Below are 18,283 nucleotides of genomic sequence, written 5' to 3' on the forward strand. Positions count from 1 at the left end.
AAATTTATTTTTAATCTAATTTCCGGTAATTATACCAAATATAATTCCTAAGTCGACTTATTATATTATTTTTCACTATAACTGTTAAAATGTCGCGAAAAATAATTTAATCCAATGATTACATTACAAAGAAACAGCAAAAAAAATTATATTTATTTATAATTGTATAAGATTTCACCAGATGACTTGAGTTTCTCATAATCTAAAAAAAAGTTTTAATTAATATTAAACTAAGTCTAAAAATATTTAAATATTTTTCATTTATTTTTATTAAGAACGTTTTTAATAAATTAATAATATTTTACATCCAGTATTTTTAAAATATAATACTATTATACTGATATTCATAATGTATATTAATGCATTGGTATACAAATGCGTATTGTTAAATGGCAATTAACTTGTACATTTGTAAATTTATTCTACTTCCATGGTTCGTAAAACTGTTAAATATGAGAATGAAGAACTGAGAATCTAAAAACCAAATTTAAAGATGCTTTATGAATTTATGAATCCAGTAACAGACACAATGGAAAAAATTGAAATATGTATACCGATGAAAAATTAGCCAATGACATGTCATAAAATTTAGCCGCTGTGATTTTACAGGGAGAAAGAGAGCGGGTCATTATTATTTGCATACTTTTTGCAAAGCTTGTTCCTACCCAGTTTGATGCATAACAGGATTGACTAACAGCGTCACTCTGATTTAAATTATATTATTTTTTTTACATAAATGTAAAAAGGCATTTTTTTATCAAACTAAGAGCTGGTGTTATTTAATGATTCGCTTACCTCAGTTAATAATTCATTTCCACTGTAACTGAACAAAAAAAGCTCGAAAATTGCTGAATTGAGAAAGGAAGTGTACTTCATAAGTTGTCCTCTGTCTTCTGCCATCTATAATAACATTTGTTATTTGAAGCTAGGTACATATTTACCCTATCAAAAGATCGGTATGGGGATCCAGCCTTAGGTTCCTATGTGAGTTCCCACATGGCGTTTTCGGATGGATTCTCATATGGTTTCCTTTAGGAATCCAGCATAGACTCTAATATTCATTCTGTCATGGGTTGCTATGGGAATCCACACCATGCCAAATCCATATGGGAATCGTATGGATTATAGGAATTAGGAAAATTAACAAAAATCGTCACGTTATTGATACAAATACCATTAAAAGCGTACGCGTTTTCATAAACTCTCCTGGAATACAATAACATTATACGATTCCTAATTTAGTGTATTGTTAAATGTATTTGTAATTTTTATAAAGATGTAATACTTCTTGATTTAATATACAAATCAATAACCCGGGAAAAACGGATTAGATCTGGCCATATATAAAAAGATCTGGCCAGATCTGTCTTAGCAGATCTGGCCAGATCTTTAAATTGTCTCTATCTGACGAGATCTGGCCAGATATAATCAGATCTGGCCAGATATAACTAAAAAATAATCTTTTCAGATCTGACCAGATATAACGAAAAATTAATCTTATTAGATCTGGTCATATCTGGTCAGATCTTTAAATTGTCTCTATCTGACGAGATCTGGCCAGATATAATCAGATCTGACCAGATATAACTAAAAAACAATCTTATTAGATCTGACCAGATCTGGTTAGATTTTTAAATTGTTTCTATCTGGCAAGACATGGCCAGATATAACTAGATCTGAACAGATGTATTCAAACAGATCTCTATAGAGATACCTAGATCTTTCAGTTGCTATATTTTTTATTATTATTCTAGATAAATTTTTAATGTTTATGTATAAAATCCAGATGCTATTATGGAATAGGAAAGATAATTATTGTTAATTAGATATGTCTTTTATTCTCATTCTACGCTTGAGATAACATTTTTAATCATACACTTATATTAAAAATTCCTAAACTTAAATTATATTAATGAAAGTAATACGAGCCAAACTTGTTTACACGTCAATAAATTTGACCAATGTGAGATCTTTGAGTTATAGCTCAATCTCAAAATATTTTAAACTTAAATAAATAACTTTATTATTAAATTTACTTAAATTATTTAATTCAATCATTAAACATTTTACACATTTATCATAGGTCAATATAAAAATTAACATATATATTAAAATATAATTTGTATTGTAGTAATAGACAATAATTAGTCAGCAATTTTTTTAGGCTTCAATTCAATAATTTAAGTAAATTTAATAATTACGTTCAAAATAACTGTTTTAAACATATGAATAAAGATAGTAAAAAAAATTGTTAACAAATATGTAATGGAATATATTTGTCAATAAATAAAATGGTAAAAGAATTAAAGACCCATTGTTATTCATCCTTTATATGATGTACTATAATATATACATAACTACTTAATCAGATCTGACCGAATCTGATGCTGTTGACAACTTCGATATAGGTATATCTGGCCAGATATGATAAGACCTTTTCATGTCTAATGTATTTTGCAATCCAGATATAGTTACATCTGTTTTGATCTGGCCAGATATGATAAGACCTTTTCATGTCTAATGCATTTTGCAATCCAGATATAGTTATATCTGTTTAGATCTGGCCAGATATGACTAGATCTGATCATGTCTGATGTATTTTTCAACTCAGATATAGTTATATCTGATCAGATATGACTAGATCTGTTCATGTCTGATGAATTTTTAACCCAGATATAGTTATATCTGTTTAGATCTGATCAGATATAACTAGATCTGATTATATCTCAAATCCCATATCTAACCAGATATAAATAGATCTGATCAGATATAAATAGATCTAATCCGTGTTTCCCGGGAACTTCTTACAAATACTGATATAAAGAGCATCAATTAATCAATTTTTTGCTAAAAAGTATCCTGCCAATAGAATATTAATCTATTTTTTATTCATACACGCGTGTTAGTAGACGATACTCTCTCCCGGGAAAAACGGATTAGATCTGACCAGATATAATTATATCTGGTCAGATCTAATTATATCTGATCAGATCTATTTATATCTGGTTAGATATGGGATTTGAGATATAATCAGATCTAGTCATATCTGATCAGATCTAAACAGATATAACTATATCTGGGTTGAAAAATTCATCAGACATGAACAGATCTAGTCATATCTGATCAGATCTACACAGATATAACTATATCTGAGTTGAAAAATAGCTCAGACATGATCAGATCTAGTCATATCTGATCAGATCTAAACAGATATAACTATATCTGAGTTAAAAAATTCATCAGACATGATCAGATCTAGTCATATCTGATCAGATCTAAACAGTTATAACTATATCTGGATTGCAAAATACATTAGTCATGAAAAGGTCTTATCATATCTGGCCAGATCTAAACAGATATAACTATATCTGAATTGCAAAATGCATTAGACATGAAAAGGTCTTATCATATCTGGCCAGATCTAAACAGATATAACTATATCTGGATTGCAAAATACATTAGACATGAAAAGGTCTTATCATATCTGGCCAGATATAACTATATCGAAGTTGTCAACAGCATCAGATTCGATCAGATCCGATTAAGTAGTTACCCGGGGAAAATGATTTTGATCTGACCAGATAAAATTATATCTGATCAGATAAAATTATATCTTTGCAGATCATTTATATCTGATCAGAACTAATAATTACACATGATCAGATCTTATTATATCTGGCCAACCACCGTTTATATCCGGTCAGATCTAATGAGATATAATTAGATCTAGGCTAGATAGACTGTCAGACATGATTATATCTAGTCAGATCGGCGTATATGTCGTAAGATCTGACCAGATATAACTATATCTGAACTAAATACAACAATTAACATAATCAGATCTTGTTATATCTGCTCAGATATAATCATGAAAATTGTTCATATCTGATTATTTACATTCACGCGATCACATACGTGGAGCAGCGCAGTGGATAGCGTCAAAGACTTTGGATCTGAAGGATGCAGGTTCGAGCCCAGCAGTCATCGGGATTTTTTCATCAATCAAATTCATGTATAACTCTTCTAAGTAACGTTTCTAATACGTTAGATTACATTTCGGATCGAATGAAAACTATATTATTTTTTTTTGCAATTTAATTTTGTTTTTTTAATAGGGATCCCGGGAAAAAAGGTTTAGATCTGGCCACATATAATTATATCTGATCAGATCTGTCCAGATCTCGTCAGATAGAGACAATTTAAAGATCTGGCCAGATCTGACAAATCAAATCTGATCAGATATAATTATATATGGTCAGATCTAAATCGTTTTCCCCGGGCTTAAATTTGAAACAGTGAAAACAGTGACTATTCACTGTTTACAAGTGAAAAGTATGTCACTAATTCGAACGGTGGTATACTTTTCACTAGCAATAAGTGACTATTCACTGCCAAATAGTGATTGTCACGTGATTTTCACTGATTTGTTTTCAGAGAGTAGACATAGAAATCCAGATACCCTGGATTTTATAAAAATTACTTATGTAGAAACCCAGATTCCTATGTGAATTTCTCATATGGTGATCTAGATACCCACAATTTTTTATGTGGATTTTCTCCATGGACATCCAGATATCCCATGCAGGAGCCGCCAGAGTTGAACAACAGGGCCCTACTTGGCCCAGCACTGGCACATCTATATTGGCCTATGCTTGGCTCAAGATTGGGTATTCAGTCCTGGTCGTTACAATGATTACCCAGGCTTGGACCAAGACTGGGTGCCCCTGCCTTGGCCGTCCAATGGCAACCCAGACTTGGACCAAGGTAGAATTACCCAAGTTTGGCTATATCTATGGTTTAATGAGTAGATCATATAAATGTATCAGTCTAACATTAGTAGGTTCTAGTAGCTATCATTCGGACCCAGCAATCAGAAGGACGGCAGTTCGCGCCCGGAGCCCAGCAGAATTTTCACCGAGTTTTTTTCACATCATTTACTTCCTTTAGATAGTTTAAACGTTAATGATCATAAATTCTACGAGGTTAATAATAATAAAATTTTTTTTTAATTAAATTTATTCGTTTCCTCGAGGCATGGGCAAGGTCTGGCAAAAATGTCAGGGCTAGGACTGGCAACCAAGCATGGGCCAGGTCTAGCAACCAGGTCTGGCCCAATGTTATCATTCCAGAGTCCTACCAAGCCTGGGCCAAGGCTGGCTTAAAAGCTTGGGCCAAGGTTTTACATACTTGGGCCAAGCCTGCGCCAAGCCTGAGCCCGTCGTACTTTCCTCTCTGGGATATGCAGTTTTCTTCATGAACTTTCAATATAGGAATCCAGATACACATGAATTCTCACATGGGAATCCAGGTACACAGATTACTACACGGATTTCCCATAAGGGGATCCACATATCCATGGTTTCCTACATGGATTCTTATTTAAATCCATACACTCCTATATTAATTCATATGGATTCTTACATAAATCCATATTTTCCTATATGGGTTCCCATGCAATCCCACATGAATTTTCTTGATATGGTAGTGTTTAGAAAACATCAGTGTTACAGAGTTTCAAGAACTCATGGCACTCAAAATCAGTGACAAATTTTAGGACTGACCAGTGGACCTGTAACTATTTTTGTTACTTACTTCTGTAATTTGGAAGCCAGCGAAACAAACGAGGCCAGTACTAATCACAAATTGTCCTAATACAAGGACGTTTATTGTGTTTTCAACTCGTTCTGCAAACCTATCGATAAAAAATAAAATCATTTAATGATTATTAAAATTAAGACGATTTAATTTAATCTAAATACAAAATCGCATCTTGATGTCCTCGCACACAATCAATGAAAGTTACAGAATTTTCACTATTGCTTTTCAAACTTTCAATGTTTTTCCGCACAATCATAAATTTCGCCGCTCCGTGCATCACAAGAATAAGATTGAGAGTTGTTGCTCCGGCAATCATACTTCCTCCAAAAGCCCCTCCTGTTACTCCCAGCAGATAGAGACCTCCGTATGCTGGGGTTATTGTTTGATTTTCAAAAAAATAACCGCGAAAAGGTAGCTTTTTTTCTTCCATTCCAAGTACTTTTACCTATTTCAAAATAATATTTTAATGTAACTGATCTATTGTTATCGAGCAATACAGCACTAGTGTGAGCATAATAGCGCGAACCGAAGGTAAATGCGTCAAATATCAATACTTATTTCGTAGTCGTAAATTGTTTTATTTTCCGACCATTAAATTTAAAAAATACTTTTCGTAACTAGTGAAAACAAAAGTTGCCTTTACCTTTAGTATAAGCTGTCAAATTCCGTACTCACACTCGTGTGAAAAACCTGTGAATTAGTTACTTAATGTACGTGAGAAAAATAAAGAAATAAAGAACTCACTTCTAAAATTGGTGCAACCATAAACAAACCGATTGTCGAATACACAGTCATAATAAAAAATTTAGCTAATTTAATTATAGGCAAACATTTTTCTTTAAGTGTTAACTCATCTTCTCCAACAGATTTAATCCAATCATTTTTCATTATTTGGACTGACGTTTGTAAATCTTTGTCGTGAATAGTGTAAACCGTAAGTCGTAACAAGCAAAGATAAAAAGCTGTTGCAATCAGAGCACATTCAGTAACTTCTTTCATATTACCCCAGTGATGAACAATATCAGCAGTTACAGCAACTGTTTGTATTCCTATTAAAATAAACATCGAAATTCGATGAAAAATTCTAAATCGTGACAAAATTGAATTATCGTTATCTTCCAATGGCCATATCGATATCAGTCGATTAACCATTTTAATTGGTTTCATAAGTTCTTCATATTCATAAACAGTCACCATATTCTTTATTTTACAAATAGCTTTTTAATTCATAGACTCTTGACCAATGTCTTGTTAGATGTTTTGTTTCACTGGCTATACGTTACAAGCTATGTAACTTATGTTTCACTCCGGAATTACTTTCAAGTACTGAGCAGTGGGAATGATCCATGTGATACGAAGGGATTTCCCTTCCTCTAAGCAGGGATAATACCTGATGTTTAAAAGTTTTCAACTATCGGTTAAAAAACTTTGTATGATTAGAGACTAGATTGTTAAACTTTTTTAAACGAATTTTCCTTGTAATTTTTTTTCGCTACAATGTACAATCGGAATAACTAACTAGATGATGCAAACTTATTGTCAGCTTAAAAAAATTTTTTTTTCTTCCTTCTCATTAGGTAAAACTTTCAGAAGCGTATGAATTAGAGGCTTGCGGTTACTTTGCTAAATAAAAAAAAAGTTTTACATAGTATTCAATTAATTGGGTGTCAAATTAAAACGAAGTTTTGTTTAAATTTATGACTACTTTTTTTTTAAATGTTACTTCGTTTTATTTCTGCATTATATAAGAGTAAGTGTATATATTTTAATCTGTCGGTATGATGGCTTATTTCGAAAAGTAATCGATCATTTGCGATAAATTTTAGATGAAAAGTTTGCTGCTGGTATCTTTGGTATTGAATTTCGTATCTTTTCATCTCAAAATTAAATGGAAAAGATAATTAATTAAACTGTTTTTATCAGTTCTATTTGAAGCTTTGTTTACATATATAATTACTATGGTAATTCATTTGCTAAGTAATCGTATACTTTATCCAATTTCCGGTAATTATATATACTAATCATATCGAATTATATTCAGCACTAATTAAATAAATCAATCAAATAATAATATTAATTATAATCATTATAAACATTGATCATAACTATGAAATGTTCTATTTGCTTCAGACTGAAGGATGATAGCTCTGCATGATCATAATTAATCTTTTATTATTGTTCATTATTTGTCATGCCCAAATGCGTCTGAAACATCAGTGCTATTTAACATATAAATAATATAATACTATAATAATAATAATACCTATTATGTATATGTATAAATATAATTAGGTAATAATGAGTCTATACTAGAGTTAATGTGGAGGATCAATACTAATATATTAATATATTTACTAATTGTACGCAAACACGCAACGTTGAATATAAATCTTATACATTTGTGAATTTGTTAATCTTCTATGGTCCGTAGAGCTGTTTAATACATAATAGCAAAACTTAGAATATAAAAAAAAAATTAAAAAATGTTTTATGAGTTATTTTGGTGATTTTCATAAACAATCGAAGGAAAACATTGAAGTATATTGATAAAAAATTAGCTAAAGACAAATTTAGCGGCTGTGATTTTATACAGATAAATTGAACGAATCCCCTATCGAAAAAATTCATGTGAGATTGCATGCGAACCCATAGGGATCCATATAGGAAAGTACGGATTTATGTAAGAATCCATAGGAATTTATGTAGGAGTGTATGAATTAACATACGAATCCATGCTGGAAACCATGTGCGTCTGCATTCCCATATGAGAAATCCACGTAGGAAACTGTGGGTAACTGGATTCCTATATAGAAACTGAGATATATGTATTTCTTTGTGGGAAATTCATCTAGGAATCTGCTCTCTAACAACGAATTAGTGAAAATCATGTGACAATCACTATTTGGCAGTAAATAGTCACTTATTGCCTGTGAAAAGTATACGACTATTTGAATTAGTGACATACTTTTCACTAGTAAACAGTGAATAGTCACTTTTTGCACTATTCCAAATTTAAGAGAGTGGGTTTCTATGTAAGTAATTTCTATAGAATCCGGGGTATCTGGATTGCTATGTTTATCGTCTATTGATATGCTTCCCGTATGAAAAAGTCATATACTGCTGAACATATAAGAAATAACATGAATAAAAGAACAGATCAGTATTCTTATAGAAAACCATATGGGAATCCATTCTAAAACGCCATGTGGGAACCCATATAGGAATCTAAGCTAGATTTCCATATAGATTTTTGGATAGGGTCATTATTATAAGCAACATTAGCTCTAACTCTTCGCAGACCAGGATTAAAATACACTAATAGTGACAAAATCGGATTATTATTTTCATCTAATGACCAAATTGATCTCAATCGAATGATTATAATGTTTGGTTTCATCATTTCTCAGTAGTCATCAATAGTCGGTATAATTATCGTTACTAAAATATTCTATTTTTATGCATGAGTCGACATGCAAACTCTTGACCAAATATCTTGTTAGATACTTGGTTTCGTTGGCTATAAGTTATAACTTGTGTTTTACTTCTGAATTACCAGCAAGTATTACGTGGTGGGAATGATCCATTATGATATCAAGGAATTCCCCTTTCTCCGGAAGGGGATAATACGTGATGTTGAAAACTTTCTAACTATGGGATACGAAACTTTGTACGATTAGAGACTAGGTTGCTACAGTCTCCACAGATCTCCCCTGTAATTTTGATTTGCTACGTTGTACAGTTGGAATAACTAACTAGATGATAAGTGAACTTATATTTAGTTTGAAAAATTATTTTTTTTTATCTGTAATTAGGCAAAACTTTTAGAAGTGTATGAATTACAAGGCTCGATTACTTTGTTCAATAAAAAAAACTTTATTTTTTTCATTATACTCCATTAATTATGGAATAAATACGAACCAAGTTTTTCTTTTTAATATTCTTTCGAGACTTATTTTTAACTTCTCGCTATGAAAAATTAAAACTTAAGTTATTACGTTCAATTCAATTTCTACAACTCGAGTTTTCACTTCTATGTATTTAAAATTTTACTTTTAATAAAACTCGAACAATGAAATTATTTAAAAAAATTCTTCCACGTACTTTTTAAAAATAAAATTTACTGATTGTAGAATAAATTTGACGTTTGTTTAATTATTAAAATAGTATATTATATACTTAGGGAGGAAAGCAGGACATTCCAACCCGCGTGTATAATTGCCTACCCAAGACGAAGGCGAGGGTGGCAAACACGTGAATTGGGACGTCCTACCTTCCTGCGTAGTGTGTATATTGTTCATACAATTGTTCACCAGATCTGTTCCTGAAAGTTTAAATTTTTGGCTCCGTTTGTGGGAAGAATGGCGCATGCCATAATTTTTTTCAATTGTTTTCTCATACATGAAAAAAATAAATAGGTGTTGCAACAGAACAAAATCCTGTTGCAGCAACAGGACACATCCTGTGGGAGCAACAGGATTTTTCCTGTAAAATCAATAGGATAAGGAACAAGTTTCATGTACTAATTTTTTTTATCCGTATAATGGAATTTCAAAATATGAAAAAAAATTCAAAATTTTTTTCGAAATTGATTTTTTTTTTTCAAAATTGGAATTTTCGTTCAACATTTAAATCTTTTTTTAAATTTTGAAATTTTATTATACTGACAAAAAAAATTGGTACATGAAACTTGTTCCTTATCCTATTGATTTCACAGGAAAAATCTTGTTGCTCTCACAGGGTTTTGTCCTGTTGCAGCACCTATTTATTTTTTTTCGTGTACGATAAAAGTCCAACTTTCTTCTCTCTAAACAGGGCAGGAATTTAAGCTTTCGGTGCAGGTATGGTGAAAAAACAAATTGTGCCTGATTTTAATTATTTTATATTAAATTTTTTTCCTTTAACGTTACTCCTACTGTTTACCCTGCAGTAATTTTTTATTTCTCATCAGTCCCTCACGTACGATACCCATCAAGACAAAAACTGTCTTATGTCAGTCGACTTGACGCGTAATTTCATAGACAAATACTTGCTTTTTAGGTCGGTAGTCATATGTTGACTTTGTTCATAACAGGTCAAATGATGATGCAAAAAATGTGAATTATTAAAAATATTATAATCAATTACGTTAACTTTCTAATATTTTTTTCTAGTCACTTAAAATTTTAGTCGTACATTAGCAATCAATAAATTCGGGCTCTCATTTTCCTTTAGAAAGTATTAATATTATGAATCATACACTAAATGATATCACAAAAATTAGTCTATAGTGAACTAACCCTTGTTTATATGCGTAACCTTGTAATAGATATTTATACTGTTGGACTTTAAATATAATTAAGAAAAATTTTAATTTATTTTTTCAAATAAGATTTTCAATCATAATTTAAAAGTTTTTATATTGAAATCTCCCTGATAGTTTTATAAATAGATTTATTTCATAAATAGTAAATAATAAATATATGAAGCAAAATAAATGATATTTAAATCACATAATAAAAAATATAAAGCACATACTTATAGATTTCTATTTCTATAAAAAGGTGTTTATTAATTTTTTTCATTATATAGCTGTTTACACATTGCATACAATAATATGATAATAAAATTCAACGGTTTAAATGTTTAAATTAATTTATTTGTCATCTGTTATTTATTAATTATAATAAATTACATATATTAATAAAAATTTCAACGAAGTTTGATAGTTTTAAGACGGATTCCCGAAATTGCGCAGTGCCAAAAACTATCACAGTTAACAATTCTTGCACTCAACAATATTTAACATTAAATATTAACAATACTACTCACTGTGCCCTTTAGGAATATATGACATTAATAATTAAAATAATTTTTATTTATTTAAATTCAGCTTTAATCCTAATATTTACTAGTATTTATTGCTCGTAAATAAATTATTTTCTATTCATATATTTTTTTCTCCCATTTATATTCGACTACATTGCAAAAAAACTTTTCTAAATGTGAAAAAAACCTTAGCTGTAGCTTTTTTCTCTATATTGTACCAGAGTCTATATATTGAATTAAAAATATTGACGATACAAAATTGAAGAGCCTTATTTTTACTTATTTATTATTCCAGACAAATTTTAAATCCGCAATCACAATTTTTTTTTGACACAATAGTCAAAGAAGTTGACAGTCTTTTTATTTTTGCGACTCAGAACATTTTTTTTTATAATTTACAATTTATTTTCTCGTATTACTTCTCATTTATATGTTTAAATCCATCTTAACCCACATAGATTAGAGTCCCATTTACGTTTGCGTATAATTTGACTCGATAAATTGACATTTTTTTCCATTAAATTATTTTTATGTATACACAGAAAATCACCAAATAAAAATTGCCATAAAAATATTTCAATTAATTATGACTTAAAATCGTTTTTTCGCATCGAAATTATTTTATAGAACGCATTTTTTCTAAAAAGCGTTTATTGCTTTTTTTTTCATTTAGGAAATTCGCAATAAATTTTTATTTCCGGTAATTTTCATTAATAAAAATTATGCATACACAGAAAAAAAGGATTTCTTGGCGCAAAAAATTTTTACTCGGTCCAAGAAAATTTTTATTTGCCCAAAGAAATTGTTTGTATTATTAATTGAAATAAAAAATTTTCTTAGGGCGAGAAAAAAATTTTCTTGAAGCAAAAAAAAATTTCTTGCGCCCATACATTTTTTCTAATCCGAAGAAAATTTTTGTCTTTAATTCATAATTAAAAATATTTTTTGCGCCAAGAAATCTTTTTTTTTTTTGTGTACAAATCATTATAATTTTTTTCAAAAAATAAAATTCAAACTGTTTAAATTTTTTAATTACATCAATTATTTTTCATTTTAAAAAAATTCTCAAAACAATTCAAATTATACTGGATTTTTTATAGATTGAAAAAAAACCACTTGCATATTTATGTATCTTATAATTGAATTTTTTTATAAGAAGAGCAGTACGCAAAAATTTTATCCCGCTTAATATATTCAAGCGAATGTGATATTATTTATAATTTAAAGTTTTTCGAGATTCAAAATTCGCGGTAACTTTTCAATAAACGTTTATTTATATTTTACCAATCAAGACATTCAAGTTTCATTAAAAAAATAAATTTTTATTGACAGTGGTATTCGTTTTTTTTTTTTTTTTGTTCCTTCACAGTTGAATACTTTCATTGAAAAATGTGAATTTTCAATCCTCCAAATTTCATTATTGGTACACTTGTTTGAAAAATTTTTTATTTTTCAATTTTTTTTTTTTAAGAAACGTTTTTATGAAAAACAAAAAAAAACTTACAACAATTTTCTGTACAAGTATCGATTATTTTTATCCACAAAAAAAAGTTTATACTTTTCTTTGTTTAAAGTATCTTAAGATTTATTAGTACATCTATTTTCATAATGAAATTACATTTTTCTATAGCATTAATTAATTTACTAAAATCTATTAAATTTTTCGACAAATATTCGCAGTATTTTACTGAAAAATATTTTTAATTAAATTATTTCTATTCTATTAATATTAATTAGTTTGTTAACATAATTTTTTTACAAAGAAATAGATTAGTAAATTATTAACATGAATTTAGTAATACTATAGGCGTCATTTTTATTTTCAAGGTGATAATAAATATAAATAATGTATATTTAAGCTTAAATAATAAAATAAATAACTTATCGTATATATATATATTAGATCAAAATATTCAGACTCTGAATTTTTTTTAGCAAGATATTGATCTGCTTTACTAACATTTATAGTTGCAAAAGACAAACAATCTAATCAATGTGCTTCGATAAATTCTCCATCCCATAAGGCCTAAAAATTATTTAAAATTGTTTCTTAGTTTATTCTTTTACATTATTATAATTTATAATATTCTATATTATATAATAATATTTACAGTAAAATAATTAACTACCTTTTAAAACGTACGACGTATTAATTAAGTACGCGACGATTATTATGCGACTTATAATTTTTTTTTATACTCCGTTTGGTGTTTTCTGGATATTGGCGAGTCAATAAATTTTTTAATTCATTGATTATTAAATCGATTAAAATCTACAAGTGTCAGCATAAATCGTCTAAAAGTATCTTACGTTGAGCCAATTTTTTTTGTGATTGATCCATCAATTTTAAAAATAGTAATTGCTGATTATTTAATATTCCTATCACCATGTGCTGCATTTGTTAGGCGGATTCATTCGTGAACCAAGAGGACAACGAAAAGCTTCGGCAAAAGCTGGCGAGTTCATCATAACAACGTTAACTCTGAAAATAATCATAATAATTCAGTATAAATGAAAAATAATTATTTTCATAATTACGATAAAAAATTTTCAATTTGTTTTTTTTTTTATTTCTGCTTTTCATAACTTTAATTGAAATAGGAAACTTAATATTGAATTTGTGGAATAAAAATCTATGATTAGGTTGTTAAAAAAATATTTAGAAATGAGTTTTTAAATGTAATAATGATTATATTTTAAATTTGTATGCATGAAATTTTGATAAAATCTTCAAAACCATCTTTTAAATTTTTTAGCAGTGAATTTATGTAGAAGATAACCTTTAGGTGACATAGCATCTCCCCTTTTTTTTTCATCTTCAAATAGATGAATGAAAAGTCCTTTGTTACTTTGACTAGACTCTCGCGATAAAAGGGAATATAAAGACACTTTTTTTCAAAGATAAGATAGAGTTTTTGACAGAACTAAATAATTAGCGTTTCCTATTTTTATATGAGATGCTAAATAACTTATATTCCATTCGCGAAAATAGAAAAAATATTATGTTTTTAATATTTTTAATAAAATTCGTGATTTACATTATATTTATGTTACGTGTGTGAATTGCAATACAATTTTAGAATAAAAGTGTGTAAAACAAGCAATTTCCAAAAAAAAAATTTGAAAAAATCAATTTCGATTAAATAACTTAACGTCAAAATAAGATCCATTAAAAATAAATACTAGAGGCATGCGAATCGGGTTTGAATCGAATAAATCGGATTTTCGAATTATTCGTAACGTTGCCAATAATTCGAAACTATTTGAATAATTCGAATCTTCTCATATTATTCGAAACTTCTCGTACTATTCGAATCTTTTCGAATTATTATTCGAATTTTAGAATTATCCGAAAGTTTTTGAATTCTATGTAACATTTCAAATTACTCGATTCGAATCTTAAAAATTGTGGTCAGCTTTCAAATATTTAACTTTTATTTAACAGAGAGCTTAGCTTTTAAAGTTACTAAACATATTTTTTTCGTAGATTCGAGTCTAAGCTCTATTTACCTCTGACAAAAATTTGAATTATTGAAAAAACTATTACAATTTTAAATCGTTCCAAAGAAAATTTTCGAATGACCGAGAATTTATGAATATTTCGGAGTTTCGAATTATTCAAAAATTTACAAATAATTCGTAAGTTCGAATTATTCGCACACCCCTAATAAATGCTTATTTTATGAAATGAATTTTCTACTTCAAAATTAGATTTTTTTTTATCTCATAAAATTAACTAGACAAAATAATTAATGGAACATGTCAAATTGTTAACATAGTGTGTAATAGAATACCTCTCTGGAGACGGAGTGTGATAATCAAGCTCGACGGAAAGGATATAGGCCTCGGCAGTCATGTTAGTACAGTAAGTCTAAAAATAACAACGCCGTTAGTTATTAAATAATTGGACAATAACAAACTATTTAAGGGAATAATTTTAACAGATAGATTTTTTACCTGGGCGGCACTAATAAAAAACATTTGACTTGGTCGAAGAGCATCTAAAGTTGGCAAAGCTCGATCTCTTCCGTTAGTGAGTGTATGCCAGGTTTGATAAGAAATTTGTAGAGCACCAATATCAGCAACGTTTTCATTTCTCGTGACATTCCAGTCAAACTAAAATTAAATGGATAGTTAGTCAGTAGGTATCAATTATTTCTAAAAATCAGCATAATAATTATCTCTTATTTACTTGTACGTCCACTTCATTGCCGTAGAATTGAACTTTTCTCCAGAATCTTTTAGCATAAAGTCTGGCGACGCACTCGATTTTACTTTCAAGTTGACTCCATGATTTAGGAGTTATCCAAACCCAGTTTTTGAGATTTATTTCGGGATCTAAAGGCAAGCGATGGTGAAGATCAAATACATGAAGAATTTCATGTGCGATTACGGAGCCTAGAGTTGCATGAGCAGAATAGGCTGGTCCTCCTTCCCATGACCATGACCAGGCAGTCATCATAGCAAGTGGTATCACTTTTGTTTTTGATTGTTTAGAAATAGAAAACAAACATAATTATTTTTAAAAATTAATTTTAATAACAAAAATTAGTCTTATAAAAAATACCAAAAGTATTAGAATATAAACATATTTATAAAAATAAATCATAACAAATATTTTTTCGAAATTGGTAATTCAGTAATTGAATACAAGTAAAAAAAAAAAATTGGAAAATCCAAAAGTGCACACCTCGAACGCTCATGTTACAATGAAATATATAAATTATTAATTTTCTTTTTAATTACAAAATTTTTTAATAAATATCTAGAAAGAAATTCGTCGTTTTTTTTTTTAATTTAGTTAATTCTATGACAGTTGGTAATAAAAAAAAAAAATATTTGATGGTAAAGTAGAACCTTATGATATCAGCAAAGTTCGATGATAAAAAAATCTTCCCGATAATAAAATAAAAGAAAAATGGCTGCAGTGTGTGTTTGTTTACATGGAATAGTGCCGGTTTTAACAGAATCGATTTATCAAAAAAAAAACGAGAGGGTCTACAGTAGTGATTTTCGAAAAGAACCTTCTTTGCATAATTCTGAAGACAGTGAAAAAAAAAATAAAGTCATTTTGTCAAGCCGTTCACGAAATATCCGTGCCACAGACTTTTTTTGGACTACAGACTAACTGACGTCCACGATACATATTTTTTATTGAACTTTTTTTTATTTTATTATAATATGGATCGGATAACTTAATGAAAGTATCAGTCTTATTAATTAGTATTTCCTCTTTAGGTTAATGTGCTTTTTATAACGTGTGAGTGTGACATAAAAATAATATATACAGTTTAATGAGGAAAAGTCAAGTGACCTTGACAGGTCCGTTATAAAGCACAACCTCGCCGCTTCGCTTTCGAGGCGTGCAATATCGAGTTTTTAAAAAAAACTGTAATTTTCAGTACACTGTAAAAAAATTTAAGTCCGCAGTGTGGTGTGAATAATTTGGTGTTAAATTTTTCAACACTGCCGGTGTAGAAGTTACATGACGCATGGTGTTAAATTTTGGACCGTGTGAGTCAGAACATTCACACCACTAATGGTGTAAACGTATAAGTTCTTTACTTAAAACTCTCGATTACTTAGACACTAAATACTTAATTTTTATTTTAAAATCTACATCAATAATAATAATGGCATACTAGCCCGTGTAAAAAAAATTCGTTCCAAAAAGATTCCAAAAAAGTTCCGTATGTGGAACTTCTAAACATGAGACAGATTAGAACTTCGAATGGATCTTCTTTGGAACGTTAGCAATTTTGATGGTAGAAAAAAGGTTTTATGAGCAAATTTAGAGTTGGAAAAGGACGTTCTTGGAACTTTTTTGGAATTTTATATAGACATTCCAAAAAAGTTCCAGAATCACAACTTTTGACTTTTTTATGGACTAAAACAGGCATTCCAAAACATTCCAAAATCACAACTTTTGCATCTTTTGTAGACTGAAGACGTTTCAGAAACATGCCAAAATAGTTCAAAAATAACCACTTTTGAATTTTTTATAGAACAAAAAAAACATCCATAAAAAATTCCAAAAACGTTCCACGAACGTCCTTTTTCGACTCTCAATTCGCTCTTAAATTTTTTTTTTTTACCATCAAAATTACTAACGTTCCAAAAAAGTTCCGTTCGAAGTTCAAATCTGTCTCATGTTTAGAAGTTCCACGTGCGGAACTTTTTTGGAATCTTTTTGGAACGAATTTCTTTTACACGGGAGTGCTGCAACCTATATATTATATGATAATTTTTAACTACAGATTTTATTATCGGACAATATTTGAGGTAATAACACCGAACGGTGTAACAGGGTAAAATAGATTCCAATGGCTATTTATTAAGATCTAAATTTGGATTTGTCCACGGTCGATAACGGGCCCTAATTATAATTCGGTTTATTAAATTGAGTGATTCGACATGTCACCGGGTGTCGCTAATCAGTGAGACCCGAACATCCGCCCCTCTCTTTTGCTAATTAATTTAGTAGGGATGAGTTTTCCGGGGGTGAATCGAAGAGTTATAAGGGAGTGCCGTGCCAAAAATTGGGAGAGTTCGTTGGACATCCAGAGAGTCAGTCGGACGACCGAAGGCGATGGACGCCTAAGTGAAGACAAGAGTTAGTGAACGACAAAAGTGATCAGACACATTGTAATACAAGGTTATCTATCATATTACGAACGAAATAATAAAAGTGTGACGGAAGAGAAAATACGAGGACGAAATCCGGACAACGGAAACCTGGAAAAGAACACCACTAACATCGAGAGATTGCTAGCAGCCGGAGCAAATCATCACCTGAAATTTCCAAGGACTGCTGAAATAAAATTTGGAGGTAAATCATAATTAATTCAGGCCTCTGATTAATTTTGTTAATCTGGCAAAT

General features: G+C 29.5%; 2 protein-coding genes across 8 annotated transcripts in view; both read right to left on the reverse strand.

The window, feature by feature from the left end:
• Nucleotides 1-387: 387 nt before the first annotated feature.
• Nucleotides 388-6,938, reverse strand: LOC130675530 (odorant receptor 13a-like). The gene is made up of 6 exons (XM_057481271.1): nt 6,343-6,938; nt 5,760-6,043; nt 5,593-5,692; nt 796-900; nt 555-704; nt 388-474 (listed from the first exon to the last, which is right to left on the reverse strand). Exons 1-6 carry the CDS (start codon nt 6,793-6,795, stop codon nt 418-420), a joined length of 1,149 nt encoding a protein of 382 aa, XP_057337254.1. The 5' UTR covers nt 6,796-6,938; the 3' UTR covers nt 388-417.
• Nucleotides 6,939-12,630: 5,692 nt separating this feature from the next.
• LOC130675737 (endothelin-converting enzyme 1-like) overlaps nt 12,631-18,283 on the reverse strand; it is a 46,994-nt gene continuing 41,341 nt past the window's right edge. For 6 of the 7 annotated variants that reach the window (XM_057481573.1, XM_057481574.1, XM_057481577.1 and 3 more), the window contains exons 14-17: nt 15,596-15,879; nt 15,361-15,519; nt 15,198-15,274; nt 12,631-13,885 (exon numbers count right to left, since the gene is read on the reverse strand). In XM_057481573.1, the coding sequence (XP_057337556.1) occupies nt 13,786-13,885; nt 15,198-15,274; nt 15,361-15,519; nt 15,596-15,879 (620 nt within the window). In that variant the 3' untranslated portion in view covers nt 12,631-13,785. The remainder of the gene's footprint in view (nt 13,886-15,197; nt 15,275-15,360; nt 15,520-15,595; nt 15,880-18,283) is intronic. The other variant, XR_008991331.1, reaches the window with a different exon arrangement.

The sequence above is a fragment of the Microplitis mediator genome, chromosome 10 (genome assembly GCF_029852145.1).
Source record: "Microplitis mediator isolate UGA2020A chromosome 10, iyMicMedi2.1, whole genome shotgun sequence".
Taxonomy (NCBI): Eukaryota; Metazoa; Arthropoda; class Insecta; order Hymenoptera; family Braconidae; genus Microplitis; species Microplitis mediator.